The sequence below is a fragment of the Pipistrellus hanaki genome (genome assembly GCF_964339955.1).
Source record: "Pipistrellus hanaki genome assembly, chromosome: 10".
Lineage (NCBI taxonomy): Eukaryota > Metazoa > Chordata > Mammalia > Chiroptera > Vespertilionidae > Pipistrellus > Pipistrellus hanaki.
Window position 1 is genome coordinate 40,937,332 of NC_140512.1, and position 25,621 is coordinate 40,962,952.

At 34.1% G+C, this 25,621-nt stretch overlaps 1 protein-coding gene across 4 annotated transcripts in view; it reads left to right on the forward strand.

Moving 5' to 3' along the window:
• SP4 (Sp4 transcription factor) overlaps positions 1-24,183 on the forward strand; it is a 52,709-nt gene extending 28,526 nt beyond the window's left edge. For all 4 annotated transcript variants that reach the window (XM_084896196.1, XM_084896197.1, XM_084896195.1 and 1 more), the window contains exons 4-6: positions 7,807-8,035; positions 14,759-14,955; positions 20,756-24,183. In XM_084896196.1, the coding sequence (XP_084752322.1) occupies positions 7,807-8,035; positions 14,759-14,955; positions 20,756-21,003 (674 nt within the window). In that variant the 3' untranslated portion in view covers positions 21,004-24,183. The remainder of the gene's footprint in view (positions 1-7,806; positions 8,036-14,758; positions 14,956-20,755) is intronic.
• The last annotated feature ends 1,438 nt before the right edge of the window (positions 24,184-25,621 follow it).

A 25,621-nucleotide genomic window follows, 5' to 3' on the forward strand; every position in this document is an offset into this window, starting at 1 on the left:
GAGTGTTAAGAAAAGGTCATTGAATATAGTGTTTGAATCATTTGATAAGACTTGAGAATTGTGCTGTTCAGTATGAAGGCCACCAGCTACATGTGAATGTTTAAGGTAAAATTAATTAATATTAAAAATTTATTTCTTCATTTGTACTAACCACATTTCAATAACAGCCACATATGGCTAGAGGCTGAGCATTAAACAGCTCTCATAAAATACAGTTTTATTATTGGAGAAAGTTCTATAGGACAGTGTAACTTTATAAAGCTAAATGCTACAGCAAAGCTGAAAGCATTTAAATTGATGAATTAGTTCTAAAAATACTGACCAAGCCTATGTAGAATACATTTTGGAAGAGTTTGATGAAAATAGGTAAGGACAGTATCTTGGGGGCTGATAAAAGCAAACTGTGATTATGTGCATTCATTTAGAAAATAATCAGTTGAGGGCCTATTAATTGCCAAGTACTCTGCTAAGTATCTACATCACAATACTGAAGAAGGCATTAAAGAGTAGGGAAATATATAATTGGAACAAGGATGTTGGGGGTTAGATGTTAGGTTAGTTATGATATACTGTGACAATGCCTTAAATAGAAGGACCTGCCTTTTGTAGGAACGTAGAAGTATGTATACTACATAATCATAAGAGGGAATTTGTGGGGAAAGTTGCCTTGAGGAGGTTATACCAGATAGCTCAAGTAGAGTGACTAGAAATTAGCCAGGTTGGCAGAGAAAGGATATTCCAGGCAAAAGATCAGTCATGTAATAGCATGATGTGATTCGGGAATTACAGATAATTTCATGTGATCAGAACAAGAGTTCGTGTGCTATGGTCATGATGGCAAGGGGCCAAGGTTGTGGAGGTTCTTCCCTTGCCATAATAAGTTTAAGTGCTATCCTGAAAGCTATGGGGAGCCTTTGAGGGACCTTAAGAAGTGGGATGTCATGGTCAAATTTACATTTTAGGTTGCACAGGTTGGACATGGAGGACAGGAGGCTAAGGAGATTGGTTCAATAGAAACATAGATAGAGGAGAGGGAAGTACTGGAGAGAGAGAATGGAGATTAAGGAGAAAACGATATGGTTTCTGAAGCAGTAGTAGGAGATAAAATCAGATTGTTTTTTGAGGCGAATTATCACTAAATATGACAGAAGTTGAAGCCAGAAGAGGATTGCTGGATTGAGAATGTGTTTCCAGTCAATAGGTTAGAAGACAAGGTGTTGATGAAGACATTCAAAAGTGTTTGGAGGAGGAATGACAGAAGGTGAAATGACTGTGGTCAGAGAAGAGGCAGTACCAAGCTTACCTTTTGGAGGTGGAGCAATTCTTACTGATGACAGAGATTGAGCTGGGGCTTATTAGGAAACACCTTGAGTGTAGAACTGATTTTTGTTTCCAAAGCTGCTTCCCCTCCTGGGTTACTTTGTCTCAGCCAGTGGCTCACCGTCCTCCTTGTGACCCAGACCAGCATTCTTATCTGATTATATTTTTATAATTGGGATTTTCACATTTATAGTTTTATACTTGAACCTTAGAATTAGACCTCAATTCAATTCTTGGTTTTGTTATTTAAATCTTGATCAAGGATTTCTCTAGACATGAGTGTTCTCATCTATACAGTAGAAATAATCGTGTTATTTTACTGGCATACTACATAGAAAGTGCTTTGCACAGTGCATATAACACAGAACGTTTTCACTAAGTGCCAGCAGCTACTTATTATAATAATTATTATTCTTATATCCAGTTTTTTCTTTCTATTGTCAGTATTCTTTTTCTGTGCCTCATTGTCAAATAGCTTAACTGGCTTCTCTGCTTCTAGCTTTTATGTCACATAACTTGACATTCCAGAGTTTTTCTAAAACTCAGATTGGATTATGTACTTTTCCCTCAAAACCTTCATAGATTTCAAGTTGTAGACATTTCAAGTTATTGAAACTTCAATACATTTTATTTTTAAGAAGCTAGAGAGCCTAAAATAGGATAAAGTTTATGATAGAGGCCATATCAGTTGAGCCCTACCTATGGTGACTCCATTTACCTCTAAATAACTGGAATAAGCTTTAGATTTTAAAAAACTAAGTACATATTAAAAGTCCACATAGAAGTAATCAGATTTTCATTTGATTTTTTTTTTCTTACTACCCTTTTAAATGAGTATGCTTCATTGAAGAATGAATGGAATGTGGGAAAATTAAAAGGTGTTTTTTTGTTTGTTTTATTGCAATTTTGTTTCAAGGAAGTATTCCGATTCATCTGGGTTCTGTTGTTTGCCTACTAGAGAGGGTTTCTACAACGCAAACTTTTCCCTATATGAACAAAGAATTGAGAAGAGTGACCCTTAATCTGGATATAAAGACCAGAATAAATAGAAATGACTAGAAGTCAGAGAGAAGTGTATGTCTTTGTTTTCACTAAGCTTTTCTCCCCGTTCCTGTTTTACTCATCTGTGTATTCCTAAACCATGGGAGGCACTCATTAAATGCTTATTGTAGCAAATTGTACTGCATACATAAAAAGGGTTTGCTTTATACATTGGATTGTGTGTCAGCCTACTAAATTAGGAGGAAAAATACATACAAATTGAGTCCTTTTATTTGTGTGCTCGTTAATTTTTAATTCTGAAAATTGCCAAGTAATATTCTATAACCCAGTAATTTTGAAGGAAAATATGAACTTTTATTACAAACTAACATCAGATATTTCTATCATTAAAAAGATAGTTTGTGGAGATTGGATCTGAGAACATGGGCTCTAGAAATTGATGACTTAAGACACACTTCAATATTTATAAGAGCCAGTGTCATACATATTTTTTAAACTAAGCATTATGGAGGTCTGTTAACTTTCCCATGACATTAGGATATTGCCAGTCAATATCTGGGACATTGATTTGGGAGTTTCTACCACTGTGTTTTCAGAGCTCTTATATTGGCACATTTAATTGTAATGACTCAATGCAGGTTTTGTATGTTTTTGCATAATTTGCAAACTATTTATTTAAATAAACTTTGAAAGTTGTCAGCCTGTTTTTAAATTGAATATTTTTATTATTGAAGTGTGTATGTATAATATTTGTATTTAACATGGTTGGGTAGTTTTCTTGTGTTAAAGTAGGCTTCTTCAAAGTGTTCTTTGATAGGATCAAAATAGATCTATGATTTAGTTTCTAGCTTTGAAAATTTAGCAACTGGTTTTCAAGTTCAAATTGTAGACAAATTGATTAATAAAGTCATGATTCACAAGAGACTGAATACTTTTTGGGTGTTTTATTTTATTTTTAATATAAGCTAAGACATAAATCTTTCCATACTGGAATGCTCTTAGTCTTCTATTCCTGGCATCAAAGTATTTGACAAACCAAATAATCAAAATTAATTGGTGAACATGGGATCAGAGCATAAGAAAGTAGGTCAGCAGGTTATGTGTGAGGTCTGTGAAAGAGCCTAACATGGTGTCTGATGGTGGTCATTATGAGTTTTCTTGGGATGGAAGCTGTATCCACTATGGTAGAGTTTATTCTAATAACTAGAATATTGTTGCCTTTTAGTAGTGTCTTAAAAATCATAGTTCTAAATAAATAATAATTATTCTTACTATTCACTTTTCTTATATTCTATATTAAATATTAAAAAGGTCATTAGATTTTCTCAAGAAGAGCATCTTAAAATTAAACTGTCTTACAATTCTTCATATAAAATTCTTCAGGGAAACATTATTTTTGCAATGACTACTTTAATTTATTTAATGTTCTTTCTTGTCAGAAACAGTTTTACATGCTGATGTTTTTTACCAATGTCCTAGCATCTTGGTATAACACTTTTGGAAAGTTAATCCCTGTGATGACTGCACTACTTTTTAAAAAGCATTATAGGCAGATAGATGAATAGAAAAATCTCCCAAATTAAATTACAGCCATTTCAAACCATGTCAGTGAAGTGGATTTTGAGCAAACTTACATAGCAGGTACTCAGGAAATGTTTGTTGAATGAGTACATTTTACTTGTACACTAGATTCTCATCTAGAGATTTAAGACTTGTAGAAATCTGAATGATTCTTATTAAGTATCTATACTTAATAAATTATGCAATTTCTTTGTATTGGAGTTAACGTTCCTCTTGAGTATTTGTCATATTCCAGATATTGTGCTGTGTTGCATACATATGTTATCTCAGTTAATTTCCATCACTTTCAGGTCCTCAAAGAAACTGCAGAGAGAATTAAAATGCAAAGACAAATCTGCCTGACCCCAAAGCTCTGTTTAATCTATAGTCTGCTAAACTCTCTGTTGTGCCTACTCAGTAACTCAATATTGGTTTACAAATTAACATGACCCATGCTATATAAATAGTTCTGGAAGTCATTGGCTAATATAGTCACCTTCATTTAAGAAGTGCAGTGAGCCCGGCCGGTGTTGCTCAGTGGTTCAATTTCCGGGGTTGATCCCCAGTGGGGGCATGCAGGAAGCAGCCAACCAATGATTCTCACCATTGGTATTTATGTATTTTTTTCCCTCCCTGAAATCAATAAAAATATATTTTTTAAAAGTACAGAGAGTATTCAATTATTTCTTAATATTTTCAATTTATGGTTCTGTAGAAAAACATAGTTACATCTCTTGAATATAGTAAAGAAATATTTTACTATGTTTGTAAAGGTGTTAATTCACAGTTGTGTAGTTTATCTTTTTTATAGGTATATAAATGTACCATATAAGTTTTCATGTACTTCAAAATTAGTTAAGTTTATTTATAATAATATGAATAAATGAGAGCCATGATCATTAGTTATTTGGAAATTCAGCTTAAGCAGGGCTTTTTAATGTTGACATTTTAGGCCAGATAAGTCTTTATTTTGAGGCCTGTCCTGTGCATTGTAAGATGTGTAGCAGCATCCCTACTCTCTGCCTACTAAATAACAGTAGTAGTTCCCCAAGATTTGATGATCAAAAATATTTTCAGACATTGCCAACTATACCCTGGAAGACAAAATTACCTTATTGAGAACCACTAATTGAGATTTAGAACCAACCAAAGCAGAAATTTTTTATAGTTACCTTAAAAAAAAAAAAAAAAAAGCTTTATGGAGATATGATTCATATATCATACAATATAGCCATTTAGAGTTTACAGTGGCTTTTAGTATATTGACAAGAGTTGTACAGCTATCACTATGATATAATTTTAGGATATTTTCATAGCCTTATTTTGACACATTAATCATCTCTTCCCATTTTTTCTCCCCATCTCCCTAGCCATAGATATACCTGGTTATCTTTTTACTAGAGGCTGAGTGCACAAAATTTCACCCTCTTGCAATCTGGGAGCCCTCAGGGGATGTCCGTCTGCCTCGAAGGTGGGAGAGGGTCCCGCCACTACCACTGCACTAACCAGCTGTGAACCCCTCTTCTGGTTGTGTGGCACTCCCGCTGTGGGAGCACACTGACCACTAGGGGGCAGCTCCTGCATTGAGCATCTGCCCCCTGGTGGTTATTGCAGATCATAGTGACCAGTCATTCTGCCGGTTGATTTGCATACTAGCCTTTTATTATATAGGATTTTTAGGAATATACAGCTTCCTTGTTTGTTTTAAGTCAGATTATAAAGCAAATCAAAGTCTACTGCATACTGTATTTATTGGCAATGTAGAGACATATATTCTTTCCTGTATCCTTAGACATTTATTTAGACAGACTAAATTTAGTCTGTAGAGGAAATAAACTTAAATAGGCTCGGTTAAGAATTGTGATTAACAAGTAAGTCTCTCTAGCCCTTGATGGCAGGTTTTTATTACAGAAATCAACAGTTTTTGTTTTTCCTGATCAGTTCTAGTAGATGGCCTTATTTCCTAGGTTATATGTAAAAACAAACAAACACACAAAAAAAATCACATTTTGAACTTGTTGGGTTTTAAGCAGAGAGCTGACATGATGTTTCTTACATTTTAGAACAAATCTTACGGGAACTGTGATAAGAATGAACTTAACAGCCCTGGCCAGGTAGCTAGCTCAGTTGGTTAAAGTGTCATCCTAATATACCAACGTTGTGAGTTTGATCCCCAGTCAGGGCACTTAGAAGATTCCTCTCTCTCAAATGAATAAATAGAAAAAATGTTTGATCCCCAGTCAGGGCACTTAGAAGATTCCTCTCTCTCAAATGAATAAATAGAAAAAATGTTTTTTAAAGAATAAACTTATAGAGGAAGGAGAGCAGTGGTGGCAAGGAGACCAGTTAGGAAACTATTGTAGTAATCAAGTAAGAGAAAATGGTGGCTTGGAAATGGTGGAGAAATGCTTGGATCCTAGATCTATTTTGAAGGAACAGTCAACAGGGTAGGTAATAGAGTATGAGAGACAGATAGGAATAAAGAATCAAGATTACTCCACAGATTATGATCTAAAAATTGATAAGTGGAATTGAATGCTTTTAAGAAATGTAAAATTCTGATAATGGTCAAGTTTATCAGTATTTCCTTTTGGTTTTGGTTTTGGGATTTTGTTTAAAAGACTATGTTCTTCTGTATTTTTTTCTAATATTTTTTGTTCTGTTTTGTTTTAGTTTTTTTACATTTAGGATTTTGGGGTTTGGCATGTTTTATTTTTAATATAAATCTGTTTGCATTTTACTTTTGTATGTGATTCGGGATCATCTAAATGTCTTTGTCTTACCCCCACCCCATACACACAGATAGCCAATAGTCCCAATCCAAGACATGGTTAAAGTACTACATATGTCATTTTAAAATAATCCCTTTTATTTTATACTCAGTACTCACATGTTTATTTCTGCTTCCATATTTTATTCAGTAGTAACAGTAGCTAACATGTAATGAACAATTCTGTGCTGGGCACTGTGATAAGGGATTTGTAAAAATTAACTTTTTAATCCTCATCAACTCTCTGAGGTGGAAGCATTCCTTTATAAATAGGTGTTTTCTTTCATTTATATACTTCCATTTATATCCCCACACCTGATGGGGACAAAGTAGACTGTGTTGAAAGAAAGGAAAATTATAAAGCATACTCATGTACACATAAGGATCAAAAATGTAAGCCATGTAAATAGCTATGTTTTCCAAAGTATGTATTATTTATGTTTTTCCCTAACTGAAGAAGCAAATTGGTATATGTGCTAACCTGAGAGGTGAAGTCTAAGCTATAGAAAATGAGTGAACAAAGTCAATGTCCTAAAAGTCTGTGTTATGATTATAATAACAGTATATAATAAACATGTGTTACTGCATTAAAAAAATATTTAGCTCAATGTGCATAATTTAAAAATACTTCAATAAAGAGACATTTGCTTAATTTGAGGTATTTAGGATTGAGAAAATGTCTATAAACTTGATCCTTTTTAGTTACTTTTCATTCATTTTCTTGGAGTGAATGAGATATGTTGCTTACTATGGAAATGGTAATAATAATGCTTTGTATTTATATAGCATCTTGCATCTGAGGATCTCAAAGTGCTTTTCAAATAATGTCTCATGAATCCTCACAGCACTTCAGTGAGGTAGGTAGGTGGCAAGTATTATTATCTTCATTTTACAGATGGAGAAATTAAGCCACAAGAGGGTTAGATGATTTATGTATATAGTCCCACCAACAGGCTATAGAGGCAGCCTAAAGTAAAAATATTCTATTTTAGGAGCATTGGCATAGTATAAATCATTAACTCCTTTGCTGTTTATACTTTATATACCTATTAGAAAAAATATGATAGTTTTATAATGTTTACATTGAAATTATTGTTTACCTTTCTCGAGTAGAAAACATAATGCTTTTTTTTTTTCTCTCTCCCCATTTTTAGGTCAGCAGCAAGGACAAGATGGCGTAAAAGTCCAACAAGCTACAATAGCTCCTGTAACTGTAGCAGTTGGAGGAATTGCTAATGCAACGATAGGTGCTGTTAGTCCTGACCAACTCACACAAGTGCATTTGCAGCAAGGCCAGCAAGCTTCTGATCAAGAGGTACAGCCTGGCAAGAGGCTTCGAAGAGTTGCCTGTTCCTGTCCAAATTGTAGGGAAGGAGACGGAAGGTAAATGCTCTATTACCAACTCTGCCTCTCTGGCAGGCATAAAATAGCTAAAGCCATGCCATTGCTTGGGTACTTTGATCATTAGAACAGCACTAGCTTCGTAGTCCAGAGTTGATACACAGTGTTGTTATGAAGGAATTAAATTGAGCCGTTCTAGGAATAGTTCTGCATCTTGTACCATACACTTTTTTTGCAATTGTTTAATTTTTTCATTTAGCATTAAATACTTTATTGACATAAAACTTATATATCATATAATTCAGTCATTTAAAGCATACATTTTAATAGTTTTTAATATCCTCATAGATGAATGTAGTACATCCATCACCACAATTAATTTTAGAACATTTTTGTCACCCCCAAAAGAAACCCTGTATTCTTTATCCATTATCCCCCTCATTCCCACCCTTCCCAGCTCTAGGCAACCACTATAGCTTTATAGATTTGCCTGTTCTGAACATTCGTATAATGAGTCATATAATATATGGTCTTTGTGACTGGTTTTATTCACTTAGCCTTTTTTTTTTAAAGTTTTTTTTTGTATTATAGCATGCATTAGCACTTTAATCTTTTTAATGAAAAAATATTATTTCATTATCTGTACTATACGTATATGCAATATTTTACTCATCCATTCATCAGTTGATGGACATGTGGCATTTTCCACCTGTTGGCTATTCTACTGCTTTAAACATTCTTTATCTTTTCTTTCTTTCTTTTTTTTTTTTTTTCTGTAAACATTATTATATAACATTTTGGGTAGATGTATGTTTTCATTTCTCTTAGGTATATGCCTAGGAATGGAATTACTGGTTCTTGTGGTGACTCTAGTCTAAACATTTGAAGAACTGTCAGAATGTTTTCCAACGTGGCCAAATCATTTTATGTTCCCACCAGCACTGCACGAGGGTTTTGATTTCTCTACATTATTGCCAACAGTTGTTATAATCTGACTTTTTTATTATACCAACCTAGTAGGTATGGCATGGTATTTCAGTGTGGTTTTGATTTGTATTTCCCTGATGACTAATGACATAGAGTATGTTTTCATGTGCTTGGTGGCAATTTGTGTATATTTGGAGAAATATCTATTATCTTTTGTTCATTTTATTTCTTTTTCTTATTGAGTTGTAATGGTTCTTTATACATTCTAGATACAAATCCCTTATCAAATACATGATTTGTAAACATTTTCTCCCAGTCTGTGAGTTGTCCTTTCACTTCCTTGATATTGTCCTTTGAAGCACAAAAGTTTTTATTTTAATGAAGTTCAGTCTTCTTTGGTTGCTTCTGCTTTTGGTGTTGTATTTAAGAATTCATTACCAAATCTGAGGTCACAAAAATTTCTAGTTTTCTTGTGAGTGTTATAGCTTTTGCTCTTGTATTTGGATCTTTGGTCATTTTGAGGTTAAATTTTTATTATGGTGTGAGGTAAGGGTTTACTCAGCACCGTTTGTTGAAAAGACTATGCTTTCCTCATGTACTGAGTGGTCATAGCATCCTTGTCAAAAAGCAATTGACCCTAGACATTGAGAGTCCGGAAATAAACCTCTATGTCTAGGGTTTATATTAACATAGAGACAGGCATATAGATCAATGAACAGAACTGAGAGTCCGGAAATAAACCTCTGTTCTGTTCATTGATCTATATGCCTGTCTCTATGTTAATATCACCCTGTGTTAATTACTTTGGCTTTGTAGTAACTTGAAATTCAGAAGTTTGAGTCTTCTGACTTTGTTACTTATCTTCAGTATTGTTTGGCTGTGTAGAGACCCTTGGAATATGTAAATTTTTAGAATCAGCTTGTCAGTTTATATAAAGAAGGAAGATGAGATTCTAATGGTGGTGGCATTGTATCTTTAGATCAATTTGGGGAATATTGCCAACTAATAGTATTAAGTCTTCTGATCCAAGTGATATGTGGTTTTCTATTTAGATTTTCTCTACTTTCTTTCAAAATTGGTTTATAGTTTTCAGAGTATAAGTTTTGTACTTTTGTTAAATTTATTCCTAAGTATTTTATTCTTTTTGATGCTTATGTAAATGGAGCTGTTTTCTTGATTGTTCATTGCAAATGTATAGAAATACAATTGTTTTGTATATTGATTTTGAGTCCTGCAACCTGGCTAAACTCTTTTCATTAGTTTTAGTAATATTTTTAGTGGATTCCTCGGTTTTCTATATGTAAGATCATGTCATCTGCAGTGGAGATAGATTGATTTTGTTCTTTTCCATTCTTGATGACTTTTGTTTCTTTTCCTTACCTAATTGTCCTGTCTAGAACCTATAGTACAGTGTTGAATAGAAATGGAGAAAGTGGACATCATTGTTTTGTTCTGAGGGGGAAAGCATCAGTCTTTTCCCATTAAATATAACATTAGCTCTGAATTTTTCAAATGTGTTAAGAAAGCATGCTCTATTCCTACTATATTGAGTGGTGTGTGTATTTAATCTTGAAAGGGTGGTGGATTTTGTCCATTGCTTTTCTGTATCTGTTGAGCTGTCATGTAGTTTTTGTCTTTTATTCTATCAGTATGATATACAATATTATAGTGGTTGATTGTTGGATGTTAAAGTACTTTTACATTCATAGGATTAAATCCAACATGTTTTATAATTATTTTTATTATATGTTACTGGATTTGGTTTGCTAGTGTTCTGTTGAAGATTTTTGCATTTATGTTCATGAGAGTTATTGGTCTGTAGGTCTGTAGTTTTCTTTCTTATAATGAATGCTTTTGTTTTCATAGAATGAGTTGCTAAGTCTTCCTTCATCTCCAGTTTTATTTTTGAAGGAGTTTATTGAAGAATTGGTGGTAATTCTCTAAGTGTATTGTGAAATTCACTAGTGAAGCTGTCTGGTCCTGGGCTTTTTTTATGGGTACTTTTTTTACTTCTAATTCAGTCTTTTTATTTGGTGTGTGTGTGTGTTCTTATTGATTACTTGAATCAGTTTTGGTATTTGTGTCTTTCTAGGAATTTGTCCCTCTCATCTGTTATTTAAGCAATACGCATATAATTGCTCTCATTTTTTTTAACATATCATTGAAAATAGAGCTTGAAATCTCCAACCATTGTTGAGTTGTTTATTTCTCAATTTCTGTTAGTTTTTACTTCATCTCTTTTGGTACACTCTTGCTACTCTAGGTTTAAGTGCATGTACGTTTATAATTGTTATATCTTCTTGATAGATTGACCCATTTATCTTTAACAAATCTTCCTCTTTTATTTTAAAGTTTATATTGTCTGACGTTAGTATTGTCACTCCAGCTTTCTTGGGTTTTTGTTGGCAAATCTATTTCCATCGTTCTGCTTTCGATCTCTGTATCTTTGAATGTAAAATGTGTCACCTGTAGACAGCAAGCATATAGTTGTTTCCTTTTTTAAAAAACCCAATCTGACAGATATCTGCCTTTTGATTAGATTGTATAATACATTCACATTTGATGTTTGATGTTACTGACATAATTGAACTGACTACCATTTTACTTTCGTTTTCCATATATCTTGCCTTGTTTTGTTTCTCTATTCCTCTATTTCTTTTGCATTAGGTGAATATAATATAGCATTTTAACTTGTAATTTTGTACTTTAATTTCATTAATGATTTTTTTCATTATATTCCTTTAAGTAACTTTTTTAATGGCTGTTCTAGGCTTTACCATAAATATCATAATCAGCTTAACATTTATAGTAATTTAATTCCAGTGAGTTATACAAAAGTTACCCCTATATAAGTCTATTCTTTTGCTTCTTTTTGTGGTATTATTCTTACACATAGTATAAATGCTACAAACACAACAATACATTGTTATAATTATTACTTTATATAACTTTACTTCATTTAAAGAAGAGGAGAAAAGGCAAGAAAGTATGTAGAGCTTTTGCTATGTTAATTATATCACTTCTAATTCGCTGTATTTGTTTCTTGAACTTGAATTTCCATTTGGGGTCATTTCCTTACTTAGCCCAGTACAGTTTTGCTATCATCCACCTCCTTTGTGCTTTCTTTTGTTTTTTCTTTTTCTTTCTTTCTTTTCTTCTTTGTGTTTTTTCCCCCCCAGATATATTACAGATATTGCATTTCTGTAATGTAGGTTTGATAATACATTTTATGCATATTATTTATAAAATTGCTTTTTAAATTTGGTAAGAAGAAATACACAGTTATATTGTCCTCTATAATTACATAATTACATTGCTGGTGCTCTTTTCTTTGTGTGCATTAGAATTACTTTTTGGGTTCATTTGTTTTCAGCTTGAACAACTTTCTTTAGCATTTTTTGCACAACAGGTCTGCTAGCTTGCAAATTCTGTCAGTTTTTGTTTATCTGGGAATGTCTTTAGTTCACCTTTGTTTTTGAAAGATAGCTTTGCTGGATATAAGATTCTTGTCTGAGTTTTCTTTGAGCACTCTGAATATATTTTCCTACTGCTATCTAAACTTGTTTCTGTTGATAAATCAGCCTTTAATCTTAATGGGGTCCTTTTGTAAATGATGAGTCATTTTTCTGTTGCTGTTTTCAAGATTTTTGTCCTTATACTTGGGTTTCAAGATTTCGGTATAAATATCTATTTGTGGATATCTGCATTTATTGTACTTGGAGTTTGTTGAGCTTCCTGCATATGTACCCTGTTTCCCCGAAAATAAGATAGTGTCTTATATTAATTTTTTCTCCCAAAGTTGCGCTAGGTCTTATTTTCAGGGGATGTCTTATCTTTCCATGCACTGGGTCTTATTTTCAGAGGATGTCTTATTTTCGGGAAACACGGTAGATGTTTTTCAATAACTTTTCAGGCATTATTTCTTAGAATATTTTTTCTACTCTATCCTCTCCCTACCCTTACCCCTTCGTCCTCCCTGTCCACCCCCTGGTCTGCCCACCTCTACTGTATGTTGGTATCCCACATTTCTGTGACACTATTAATTTTTCTTTGTTCTTTTTCTTATCTGTTTTTGGATTGCATAATTTCCATTGATCTATGTTCTACTTCTCAATTTTCTTCCTTCTTTTAAGTACCTCTAGCGAATTTTTCATTTCAGTTGTAATTTTCATCTCTAGAATTTCTAATAGATTTTTCTTGAATCATTTCTGTTTACCAGTGTTCTCTATTTGATGTGACATTGTCATTATGCTTCATCTTTAATCATGGTGTCCTTTAGTTCTTTCAACATATTTATAATTGCTACTTTGAAGTTTCATTAAATTTTGATTGCTTTTCACAGGAAGTTTCTCCCCCCCCCCCCTTTTTTTTTTTTTTTTTTGTTTCTGGTATATGGGTCACACTTTCTTTTGTGTTTTTTATTTTTGGCATATCTCATAATTTTTTGTTGGAAACTAGATAGTTTAGATTAGTGGTCAGCAAACTCATTAGTCAACAGAGCCAAATATCAACAGTACAACAATCGAAATTTCTTTTGAGAGCCAAATTTTTTAAATTTAAAACTTCTTCTAACACCACAAAAATAGACTCTCCCAGGCCGTGGTATTTTGTGGAAGAGCCACACTCAAGGGGCCAAAGGCCTGCATGTGGCTCCAGAGCCGCAGTTTGCTGACCACAGATTAGATAATATATTGTAGCAATTCTTACTATCCCTGCCCTCCGCCTCCTCCCAACTTGTTTTTGTTGTTTGCTTATTTATTTAGGGACTGGCTGGATTCTTTTAGAGCAGTTGCCAACTTTTTGGACCTCACTAGTTGGCAGCTGCTGTTTTAGAACCCTCCTCAGTGGATGCATACTTGAGTACTGTATTCTGATGGTGATTCTGGGATGACAGTAGTTTTGGCAGGGATCTTTTGATTGTCTGTTTTCCCTAACCACACCCAGCTATTAAGTTCAACTAACGGCCAGTTGATTGCTCTGTTGTATTCAACAATGCCCTGGAGCATATATTTCTCCGCAGTCTGATCCAATCAAATTCCTTTAAGTGCTTGGTCACTCACTAGGTCTGTGTTTGAGATTTATTCTGACTCTAGAGGGCTTCCCCAGCTGTCTTTTTTTCTGGCTTCTAACAACCTAAGCCAGCCTACAGTTTATCCTAGTTCTCCAATGAATCTATTAGTCTGTTCCCAGTTGCCTTTTGCAATAATATCCATTGCTTTTAAGAACTCCTGGAGGCTCAACTTCTCAACACTCTGCTACAAATGAAGTCAATTTGGAGCAGGGGTGGGGCCATTTAGGGCTTTTTTTTTTTTTTTTTTTTTTTTTTTTTTTTTTTTTTTTTTTTTTATGGTATGCTTTCTCTCTGGCCAAAATCTTTGTGTCATAGTGGGGGTTGAGACAGTGAGTGGCACCTTTCTCTCAGGGGCATCCTTGCTCTAGGAGCTGAGTGCTTGTTGGCAGGGGACATCAGTAGCAAAAGGTTTTCTTGGTTTGCCTCTCATGGCTTGGGACCTCTGATTTATGAACTATAGGTGAGTTGGGTCAAGGGTGATCTAAACCCCAATGTTTTCATCTTGTCCTACCCCAGGCAATCTCAGGATTTGGGATTGGGTGGAAGAAGGAGGAAGTTCCCTGGGGATCAAGCCTGCAACTGAGTTACATGCCCTTGATCAGAATTGAACCGGGGACCCTTCAGTCCACAAGCTGATGCTCTGTCCGCTGAGCCAAACCGGCTAGAACAGAAAAGCATCATTTAATTACTTTGATTCCCTTTTACTTTTCCATAATTCTAAGCTTGGTGTTGGGAGTGTAATTATGTTTGGTTTTTGTTTTTGTTAGAGGCAGTGAACCGGGAAAAAAGAAACAGCACATCTGTCATATTGAAGGATGTGGAAAAGTTTATGGCAAAACATCTCACTTACGAGCACATCTTCGCTGGCATACTGGAGAAAGGCCTTTTGTGTGCAACTGGATGTTTTGTGGTAAAAGATTCACAAGGAGTGATGAGCTTCAGAGACATAGAAGAACCCATACAGGTTAGTTGGTTTCTTTTTGGACTTGTATTTTCTACCTATTTTTTCAGTGCTTACAAAAAAAAATTTAATGATAATAAGCTATCGTATTGGAAATAATGGACATTAAATAGAATTCAACAGTTATATGGAAGATGTTCAAAATTTTTTAACTCATATTTTATTCTACCTTTTGTCAACTTCATCAGCATAATTACATGATCTGGAATTTATTTCATTTGCTTATATTTTATTTTAGCAATATGAATTCAATTTTTTGTGGCTTAAGATTATTGGTGATTGGTGATTTTTTATTACTTTTTGTTTTCTTACTATTCAAAAAATTGACTCAATTATCCAGAATAATAGTTCCACCTTTAGTTATTTTCTTAGTGGTTGCCTTACTTGGGGATTATAATTTACACTTTATAATAATCTAATTTGAATTAATACCAATTTTATTTCAATAGTATACACAAATTTTTTTCTTATATATCTCTGCCTTTCCATCTGCTGTTACTTTCACCAGTTAGATCTTTGTACATTGTGTACCCATCAACACAGATTTATAATGATTGCTTTGTACAGTTGTGTTTTAAACCAGATAGGAGACCAAATGAGTTATAAATCAGAAACTCATTTATACCAACTTTCATGTTTAACTATAGACTACCTTACTTGGTGTTCTTTATTTCTTCATATGGATTTAAGTTACCATCACCTTTTTGTTTTAGCCTGAAGGACTCTTTTTGATATTTCTTATAGATGCACTCTGCTGAGGGAAATATTTTTGTTTTTATTAAACTGGGAATATCTTAATTTCTTATTTTTGAAAGATAGTTTTTACTGTATATAGAATTCTTAGTTGACAGGTTTTTTCTTCAATCTCTTTGAATATATTATCCCACTGGTTTCTGGCTTCCATGATCTATGATGAAAAATCAGCAGTTATTCTTATCTATAATCCCTTGTAGGTGATGTCACTTCTCTAGAGGATCTCTCTAGATTTTCTTTGTGTTTTACTTTAAATGTTTTTATTATTATGTGTCTCACTGTGAATCTCTTTGCATTTAATCTACTTGGAATTGATTGAACTTCTTGGATGTATAGGTTAGTGTTTTTCATCAAATCATTTCTTCAAATACTTTTTTTTTTTTTACTTTTCTCATTTTTCTTGAAATTTTAATGATTATTTCAAACAATTTTTTAATTTATTTTTTAAATAAATCTTTATTGTTTGGATTATTACAAATGTTCCTCTTTTTTTTCCCCCTCCATTGCTTCCCTCCACCAGGTTCCCACCCCACCCTCTGCCCTTTCCCCACCACCCATTGTCCTCATCCATAGGTGCACAATTTTTGTTCAGTCTCTTCCCGCACTCCCCACTCCCTTTTTCCCCGAGAATTGTCAGTCCACTCCCCTTCCATACCTCTGATTCTATTATATTCACCAGTTAATATTGTTCATCTACTCTTTTTTTAAATACCTGAGACCAATAAATACTTTCGTTGTTGTGGGGCTCTGCGAATGTTGGGGCATCATTCAGCACTCAACCAGATAGTTGACAACTCTGCCTTAGCGTTCACTTTCTTCTTATGCCAGTGGTTCTCAACCTTTCTAATGTCACGACCCTTTAATACAGTTCCTCATTTTGTGGTGAACGCCAACCATAAAATTATTTCCGTTGCTACTTCATACTGTAATTTTGTTACTGTTAATGAATCATAATGTAAATATCTGTGTTTTCACATGGTCTTAGGTGACCCTGCTAACGGGTTGAGAACCACTGCTGTAGAGTTATAAGTCTCAGTCTGTTAATCTTTTTCTTTTTTGTCAACTTTAGTAATTACCTAAACCTTCTTAAGTCTTATTTCCTTTGTAACTTCCACTCAGCCTCACCTTACTCTTAGTCATTTACTTCAAGAAAATTTAAGCCACATTACTTCACTCAAATGATCATCCTTCCCCTTTTAATTTACTTTTATCCACAGGTAATAATAAAATAGAGTGTACTCATGAGAAGATTATTTTAGATATTCTAGGCTGGGTAAGTAAGAATATTCAGTAGGGACTGGTGGTTGAGGATCTTGGAGGGGAGGGTTGGAGGAATCCAGGGACTTCAAGTCTCTTAGTTTGCATAATGGTTTCTTAGAACAAATAAAAAAAAATGATTTCTGTAGAAGTCCTAACCCTGGTATCTGAATGTAGCTTTATTTGGAAAGATGAAATGATACTATGCCTAGATTTTAGGACCTAATGGGCCTTCAAGCCAATGACTGATGACCATATAAAAAGGGGAGAAGACACAGAGGTACAGGGAAAGGCTGTGTAAAGACAGGCAGATTGGAGAGATGCAGCTTCAAGTCACTGAATGGAGAGATGAAGCTTCAAACCAATGAGTGCCAAGGATTGCCAGACGTTCCCAGAAGGTTAGGATGAGGCAAGCAAAGGGTGCTTCTCTAGAGCCTCTGGTGGGAACATTGTCCTACTGATACCCTACTTTGGACATCTACCTCCAAAAGAGAGAACTGTGAGAGAATACATACCTATATTGTTTTAAGCCACCCAGTTTGTGGTATTTTCTTACAGAAGCCCCAGGAAACTAATATAGTTCCCTAATTTGCCCCTGAAATTAATTTTAATATATAAATATGGAAGTATGTTATTAAAGGACAAATTTAGAAATAACATTAATAATTCATAAAATGTTTTATACATTGTATTAGCTTAGGTTTGAGGGTAACATTTTAAAAACCAGGTTATAGGCAGAACTGTGACAGCTATAATTGGCTCTTAATGGTTAACTTCCAGTGAATAAGGCTTAAAAGATCTGATTTATTTCATTCATCCCTCAAATCTACAATTCCTTTAGAAAACTAAGCAAATGTTTTCTGAGAAAAATTACTGTTAAGAATATCATGTTAAAAAGTCATCTAATGTTTCTAAATATGAATTTTCTACTTAAATTATCTTAAAAGACTACTATATTTTAGTGATCATGTAATACAGCATGGCATTCTCTTACTAATATAGGCAAAGAAACAAATGTGTTTTCCAAAGTCAGTTATTAAACCAAAATTGTTAGGATTATGTTTTTGAGATTTTTCTTAGAGAAGCATTTTTTCAACCCTTTTCATCTCACAGCACAGATAAACTAATTACTAAAATTATGCAGCACACCAAAAACTATATTTTCTGCCAATCTGACAAAAAAAAGTATAATTTGGATTTTTTTATGCTGGATGGCTACTGTGTTGGCTGTTGTCTTTAAAACAAACAAACAAAACAAAAAAACAATCTAAAGAAAAAGAGATCAGTGCCCCTGACTAAATAGTGTGCCATGCAATATCAGTTGCAAACCACTGTCTTAGAGAAACAAAATTTTGAATTTATCCCTGACATGCTTTGTGTTTTTATAATGATAATATTTCACAGATCTTGAACTTAATGTCAGCTAAAATTTAATTTTTTAAAGTTATATTTTATATAACTTACTACTTATATTTTATATACGTAACTCAGTTTTCTGTTGTTGCCATAACAAAATATTGCAAATTTAATAGCCTAAAACTACACACATTTATTGTATCAGCTTCTTTATGTCTGAAGTTCGAGTAAGTTCTGCCTATGTCTGCTTAGTTAGCATCTCACAAAGTCATTAAAATCAAGATGTCAGCTGGGATGTATTCCTTAAAGAAGGCTCAGGGGAAGAATTTGTTTCCAAAATCATTCACACTGTCAGGCATATTCAGCTTTTGATATTGTAGGATGGGGGTCCCTGTTTCCTTGCTGGCTGTCAGTGGGGGGCTGGTGGGTTTGCTCTGGAGGCTGCTAACATTCCTTCTTATAGTTTTCTTTATATATATATATATATATATATATATATATATATATATATATATATACACATACATACACATATATATAAACATATATATATATACACATATATATATAATTTTTTTAATGATTTTTTTACAGAGAGGGATAGAGAGTTAGAAACATCGATGAGAGCGAAACATCGATCAGCTGCCTCCTGCACACTCCCTGGTATGTGCCTACTACCAAGTAGTGGGCACATACCAGGATCCTTCATTTCACAGGCGGACGCTCTATTCACTGAGCCAACCGTTTAGATCCCTTCTTATACTTTTCATATTACCCCCCCCCCCCCCCGCCCCTCTTACCAACAGCAGATCCAGTCCTTCTCAGCTCCTAATCTGTTATATTTCTCCTGTTACATCTCTCTGACTCCAGCTAAAGAAAGGTCTCTTGGCTTTTTAAGAGCCATGTGATTAGAATGGGCCAATTAGGTATTTGAGAATAATCTTCCCCTGTTAACCTCTGTATTTCAAAGAGAGGAAGAGAGAGGGAAAGATAGAAACATCAATTATGAAAGAGAATCATTGATTGGCTGCTTTCTGCACGCCCCCTACTGGGGATCAAGCCTGTAACCCAGGCATGTGCCCTTGACGGAAATCGAACCCCAGGACCCTTCAGTCAGCAAGCCGATGCTCTACCCTCAGCCAAACCAGCTAGGGCCTTAAGTAACAATTTTAGAAGGAAGGACAGAAGATAGTAGTTGATCCATCATGAAGAGTACAGTATATCACTTAATCAATTTTTTATGTGCTTCATCTGTTATATACAAAATTGAAATAGGTTTTTTTCCTTTTGGTAACATTTAGTTGTGTTTCTTAAGTGTAGAGGAGAGGGGTTCTGTTAATCCTCACCTGAGGATATTTTTCCATTGATTTTAGATAAGAGTGGAAGGAAAAAGAAACATTGATGTGAGAGAGACACATCGATTGGTTGCCTCCTTCATGTGCCCTGACTGGGGTTTGGGATTAAACCTATAACCCAGGTAGGTGTCCTTGATTGGGAATCAAACCTGTGACCTGAGGCTCTAACCACTGAGAACACTTGCCAGGGCAAGTTTTTATTCCAGAATATAGATGTGGATAGTTCCAGTAGAACTGTCTTATATGTTAAAGAGAGCTTATTTAAGGATCACTTTGTGTACCAGAATCTGACAGTCTGATTCTTTGGAAACCTAAAAACTCTTAGTTTAAATTGCGCATTTGCCTAACTCATCTTTGCCTTTTGAGGAAACTATTAAATTATTAAGTGATTTTATTTGAAATAGTTCTAAGGTATTTTCATGCTTTTTGGCATTATAACCAAAACCCAGACAGTAGTGTTTTTTTGTTTGTTTGTTTTTTAATATATTTTATTAATTTTTTACAGAGAGGAAGAGAGAGGGATAGAGAGTTAGGAACATCGATGAGAGAGAATCATCGATCAGCTGCCTCTTGCACACCCCCTACTGGGGATGTGCCCGCAACCAAAGTACATGCCCTTGACCGGAATTGAACCCGGGACCCTTCAGTCCGCAGGCAGACGCTCTATCCACTGAACCAAACTGGTTTCGGCAAGACAGTAGTTTTTAAGGAAGAGTAGACATGCCTTGAACATTATATATTATGATACCTGGAAGAGATTTTTGAGATCATCTTTTAGAAACCCTCTTCTTCGATAGATGGGGCAACTGAAGCCCAGAAGAGTTCTTTTATTTGCTTCAGCTTTTTCTTCCAGTTCTTAGCAAAACTAGGACTTTATCTTGTGTCTTTTATTCCCAGTCACATGCTATTTCTCCTGTATTGTGTTGCATTGCTTGTTTGATCGTATTTTAAAATAAAAACAAAGTATTTTACAACATCAAAAGTTAAACATAAGTGTAGTGTGATCTGAAGAGAAATTATTTAACATTATAATTTTATTTGAATAAAATGAATTACTATTTATTTGCTATTTTTCTGTTTAGGTGAAAAGAGATTTGAATGCCCAGAATGTTCTAAAAGGTTTATGCGGAGTGATCACCTCTCCAAACATGTCAAAACGCATCAGAATAAGAAAGGTGGTGGGACAGCTCTTGCCATTGTTACCTCGGGAGAACTGGACTCATCTGTTACAGAGGTGCTTGGCTCCCCAAGAATTGTCACAGTTGCAGCCATTTCTCAAGATTCAAACCCAGCAACTCCCAATGTTTCGGCCAACATGGAAGAATTCTGAAAAGCTATTTATAACAGAGACCGCTAGTGCTGCACTTAAGTTTACACACCTTTGGAAATCTGGAAATGGGCTGGTCAAGTGGACTACAGAGTAGGAAATCATGTTTTCATTCTTGGCTTCCTTAAGTATTCCAAGATTTGGGGTCAACATGTAAAGTGTTGAATTTTAAAAATACAAAAAATCAAATGGATGTACTGGAAACAGCTAAGTATTTCCTCCGCACTATAAGTTGTAGTTATTTGGAAATGTGTCACATATTGTTTAAACTGAATCTTCCCCTCTTTTAACATCATGTGTTAACATGTTTAGAAAGACAGACAGACCTTAGTAGTTTGCAGGCTGGACCTTAATTGGATTTGTTTTCTTTAAATACTCTCCAGTCACTAATAATTTATATGGATCCTTTTTTTTTTTTTTTTTCCTATAGCACAGAAAACAAAATAGTTAACTGACGGTAGGGACAACACTTTATTTTCTTAGTTTGATTTTTGAAAATCAACTGAAAATAGTTTTGGCCGTCTTTTCTAAATGTTAGAAATTCTTCAACAGTTGAATTAGGAAAGTTCCAAAAAAAGTAATCTGAGATGCATCTCAGGTCTTTATTACCACTACATTATAGTAGTGTGTATGCAGACAATCAGTGAAGTTTAACTACTTTCTCCATTTGGAGATACAAGAGGAACTTAGAGCTAAACTATACGTTAAACTTTAGATTAAAACCTTAGGAAAATACTGGGGTGACAAATGATTAAAACAAAATTCATGATTGCTTCAGAAAAAATGAGACAACAATATATAAGGTTTTGAAGTTAGGATTGATTATATTCCTAACCCTGGGTTGTACCACAAAATTCATTTTAAATGTTTATATAGGAAATATTTGCATAGAGTATCAGTCATTCCGTAGTTTCATATTCTGTAAATATGAGTTATGTTGACAGTGTGCAAAATTCTTTATGCTTTGACTTGGTAGCCAAAGAAAGAGTTATCAAAAAAAATTTTAAGTCCAGCAGAAAATTATCTTGTAACTACATTATAATTTCCATTTTCCTCTCTACTAAAAATTTGCCAATCCTATTTTATATATACTACTGTGTTAGAAGGCTGATTAAGAATTTATAACACAGTAATGTTTTTATGTTATGTTAGTAACTGAATTGTCCCTAAAAAGGCAGCCTAACAAATATGTAACAGGTGTGATATTATGAAGCAAAAATTATTTTTTAAAAATTGGAACCATTTTTAGTTATGTAAGTGACTAAAAAAAAAATGTATTTTGTTGTTTATGCAAAGGTTTTATAGGAAAGATGGCCAAAAGTTTCATATGAAAAATATTTGGATTATATCAATAGCTTAAATATTAGTAAGATATTTGCTATTTTAAAAATGTATTTACACAGAATCATAATGTAATTGGAATTGACCATTTGAAAACTAAAGTTTTTAATTGCTTGGTTTATTAACATCATCAGTTTAGGGACTGTTTGAATATAGGTACATGTTTTCTTGTGCATTCCCTATTATTTCAGGAAAAGTACTACTCATGCGAATTATCTTCTAAAATTGTGATATTTCTTGTATTTTTGATGAAGGAGAAATACTGTAATGATCACTGTTTACACTATGTACACTTTAGGCCAGCCCTTTGTAGCGTTATATAAAACTGAAGGTCTTTTGTGCTTTCAGTTTGTATAAAAAAGCTTTGAGATTAAAGGAAAAATTTTACACTGTGGTTATAAATTTCAAGTTTCTTAAAGCTTTTGTAGACTTGTAACAAAGTCTTTAAATTTTAGTTTGATTTTGTAAATTGTTTTGTATATTTTATTTAATGTACTCTTAAACAGCTGATGTATCTATCTGGCTTTAAAACATCAGAATCAGTTTGTTTCATTTGGTACAGAGGAGCATTTGGTAGTGTTAATTTTAATTTTATTATATAGGAGCTGAAACATCAAATATATATTTTATCATGCCACACAATCAGTGCTATAATTTTTTTTATGCAAAGAAACTTTCTTAATGTTTGAATCATGTTTTCTCAGAGTGACACTTTTTGTTGATAATACCAAGTCTGAGCTCTCTGCACCATTATTCCATGAACCAGTTTTAATGCATACCTATGTATGCTCTTCAGAAATGGAAGTTATTTTTTAATCAACAATGAGGCCTATTATAAATTTAACAAACTGAGTCTGGATAGCTTTATAGCATATAAAATATATTAATTTGTGTTAGCAGGTGCACATTTCACCACTGAAATTAGAAATATCTTGACAGGCTTTTCTGCATACCATTCTGAATCCACTTTTCTCTTGTAAGAATCGTAAATTTCAGTGTCCTTTATTTGTCTCAGTGGGATATAGCTGTTATAAGTAATAGGGCACAGATGTGCAGTAGAGTCTTGTTTAATGACATTTCACTGTTCATTCCCTTTGCCACTGTTATAATACTTTTCTTTATTGTAATTATCAGTGCAAAACTATGTATTTATCATGGTAGAACTCCAGTGTTAGAATAGTTTTTTCTTAAGATATACTTTCTTTGGTTAGGTTTGTGTATGTGTTGCTGATTACATTAGAACTTGATGTTAAGTCATTATTTATCACACTCTCATGAGAGCAGTAATAAAAGTGTGTAATCTAGGAGAAAAAGTTAATTTGTCAAACTTAGATAAGCATGATGTTTAGGTCCTATTTTTCAATTTTATAACTGTTTTATTGCAACAATATTTGTATTTAAGTCTTCATTTTAATGCCTTGTGGTGTTTTTTTTTTTGTTTTGTTTTTTTAATGCATGTCACTAAGTTGTCATCCCACAGAAATTGATGTGCAGCATAGGGTATTAAATCTACATAATGATTTTAAACAGAAATAGTTGATGGTAAAATGTAAATGTTTTGCAAAAATTCCTTATAAAAAGTTTTGTAGTAACATTTCACTTGTAAATTTTTTTTGTAAAAAAAAAAAAAAAAATGGAAAAAAAAAGATGACTTCAGAAAAAAAATCCTGTTTCCCATATCCTAGGATTTAGACTATTATTCTGCCAGCAAAGCCTCTGGGGCTGTAATTGACATTTTTACAGTGCTGATTTGTATAAATTTTGTTTTTTGTGGATTTGGAAATAAAATCATGTACAAGTTGTTGCCTGCAATAACAATTGCAAGTAACCTATAAAAATTCCCTTGAGTTTAACATGTTTCTTCATTTAATAATGTATACTGTAAAGCAGCAATAAATTCTTTGAACTACCAACCTTCTTATCACAATGAACACTGGAAAGAAAATGCTTCTCACTAGAAAGCGTATTGGCAACTCTTCATAATTTCTGATATTAAGATCTGGTCCCCATTTCTCTGAACAGACTGCCAGAGAGCACCAGTTCAGATTTCATGTTAATTCGTAACCATTGCTATATAGACATTTATGGAAATTAAAATGTGATTTAGAAACACTTGTTAACTTAAATATTTTTGAACAATGAATGTTAGGAAATGGTAGGAAGTGCTAAAAATGAAAACTAATTAAAACATTATTTGGGATCACACACTAAGAAGCAAGGTATGCCACAGATATGCTACAAAAGCTGTTGCCTTTTCCTCCTAGGAGGGTCCTGCAAATCTCATGAAGAACCTTACTGATACAACTGTTGTTATAACAACTGGTGAAATCAGGCTTCCAAGCCCAGGCCAGGTTAGATACAGCTAAGTGAGGGGTAGGGGATGTCAGGCAGCAGGGGGAAGTAAAGATGTATGAAAACTAAAGTTGTATACCTGAAAAAAAATGTACATTTGGAAGCATCAGGATGATCTTGTATAAAAGGGGGGATAATGCAATTAGTTTTAACATTTTGTGGGGTTTTTTTTTAATATATATTTTTATTTTAGAGACTAAGGGAGAGAGAAACATCAATGATGAGAGAGAATCTTTATTGGCTGCCTCCTGCATGCCCCACACAGGGGATGGAGCCCACAACTCGGGCATGTGCCCTGACCAGGAATCGGAATCAAACCGTGACCTGGTTCATAGGTCAGTGCTCAACCACTGAGTCACGCTGGTCAGGCTGTTTTGTTTTTTATTTAGTAAAACCAGTTTGATTCTTGGAATTCTGGGAACCATATAACCATGAACAAAATTGAAAGAGTAAATTCTTTTTGTTTTATAGACTAGAGGCCTGGAGCATGAAATCTGTGCATGGGAGGGGTCCCTAGGCCTGGCCAGCAATCGGGGCTGATCAGGTTCCCTGCTTGCCCACCTCCTTCCCTTGCCTGTATCCACTACCACCCTCACCCAGTTCCCCGTCCCAGCCCAGGACCCAACCCCGACTGAGCTATCAGGGCCTGCTGGCTGGGGGAAGAATCGACAGGGTGGTCAGCAGCCCCCATTGGCGATTGGGGCCTGCAGGTTGGGGGCAACTCCTGCATTGAGTGTTTGCCCTTGGTGGTTAGTGCACGTCATAGCAACCAGTCATTTTGTTGTAAAGGTTGCTTAGGCTTTATATATATATATATATATATATATATATATATATAGAGAGAGAGAGAGAGAGAGAGAGAGAGAGAGAGAGAGAGAGAGAGAAGATTATTGACATAAAACTGTTGGCAGAGGAATGCAACACATAA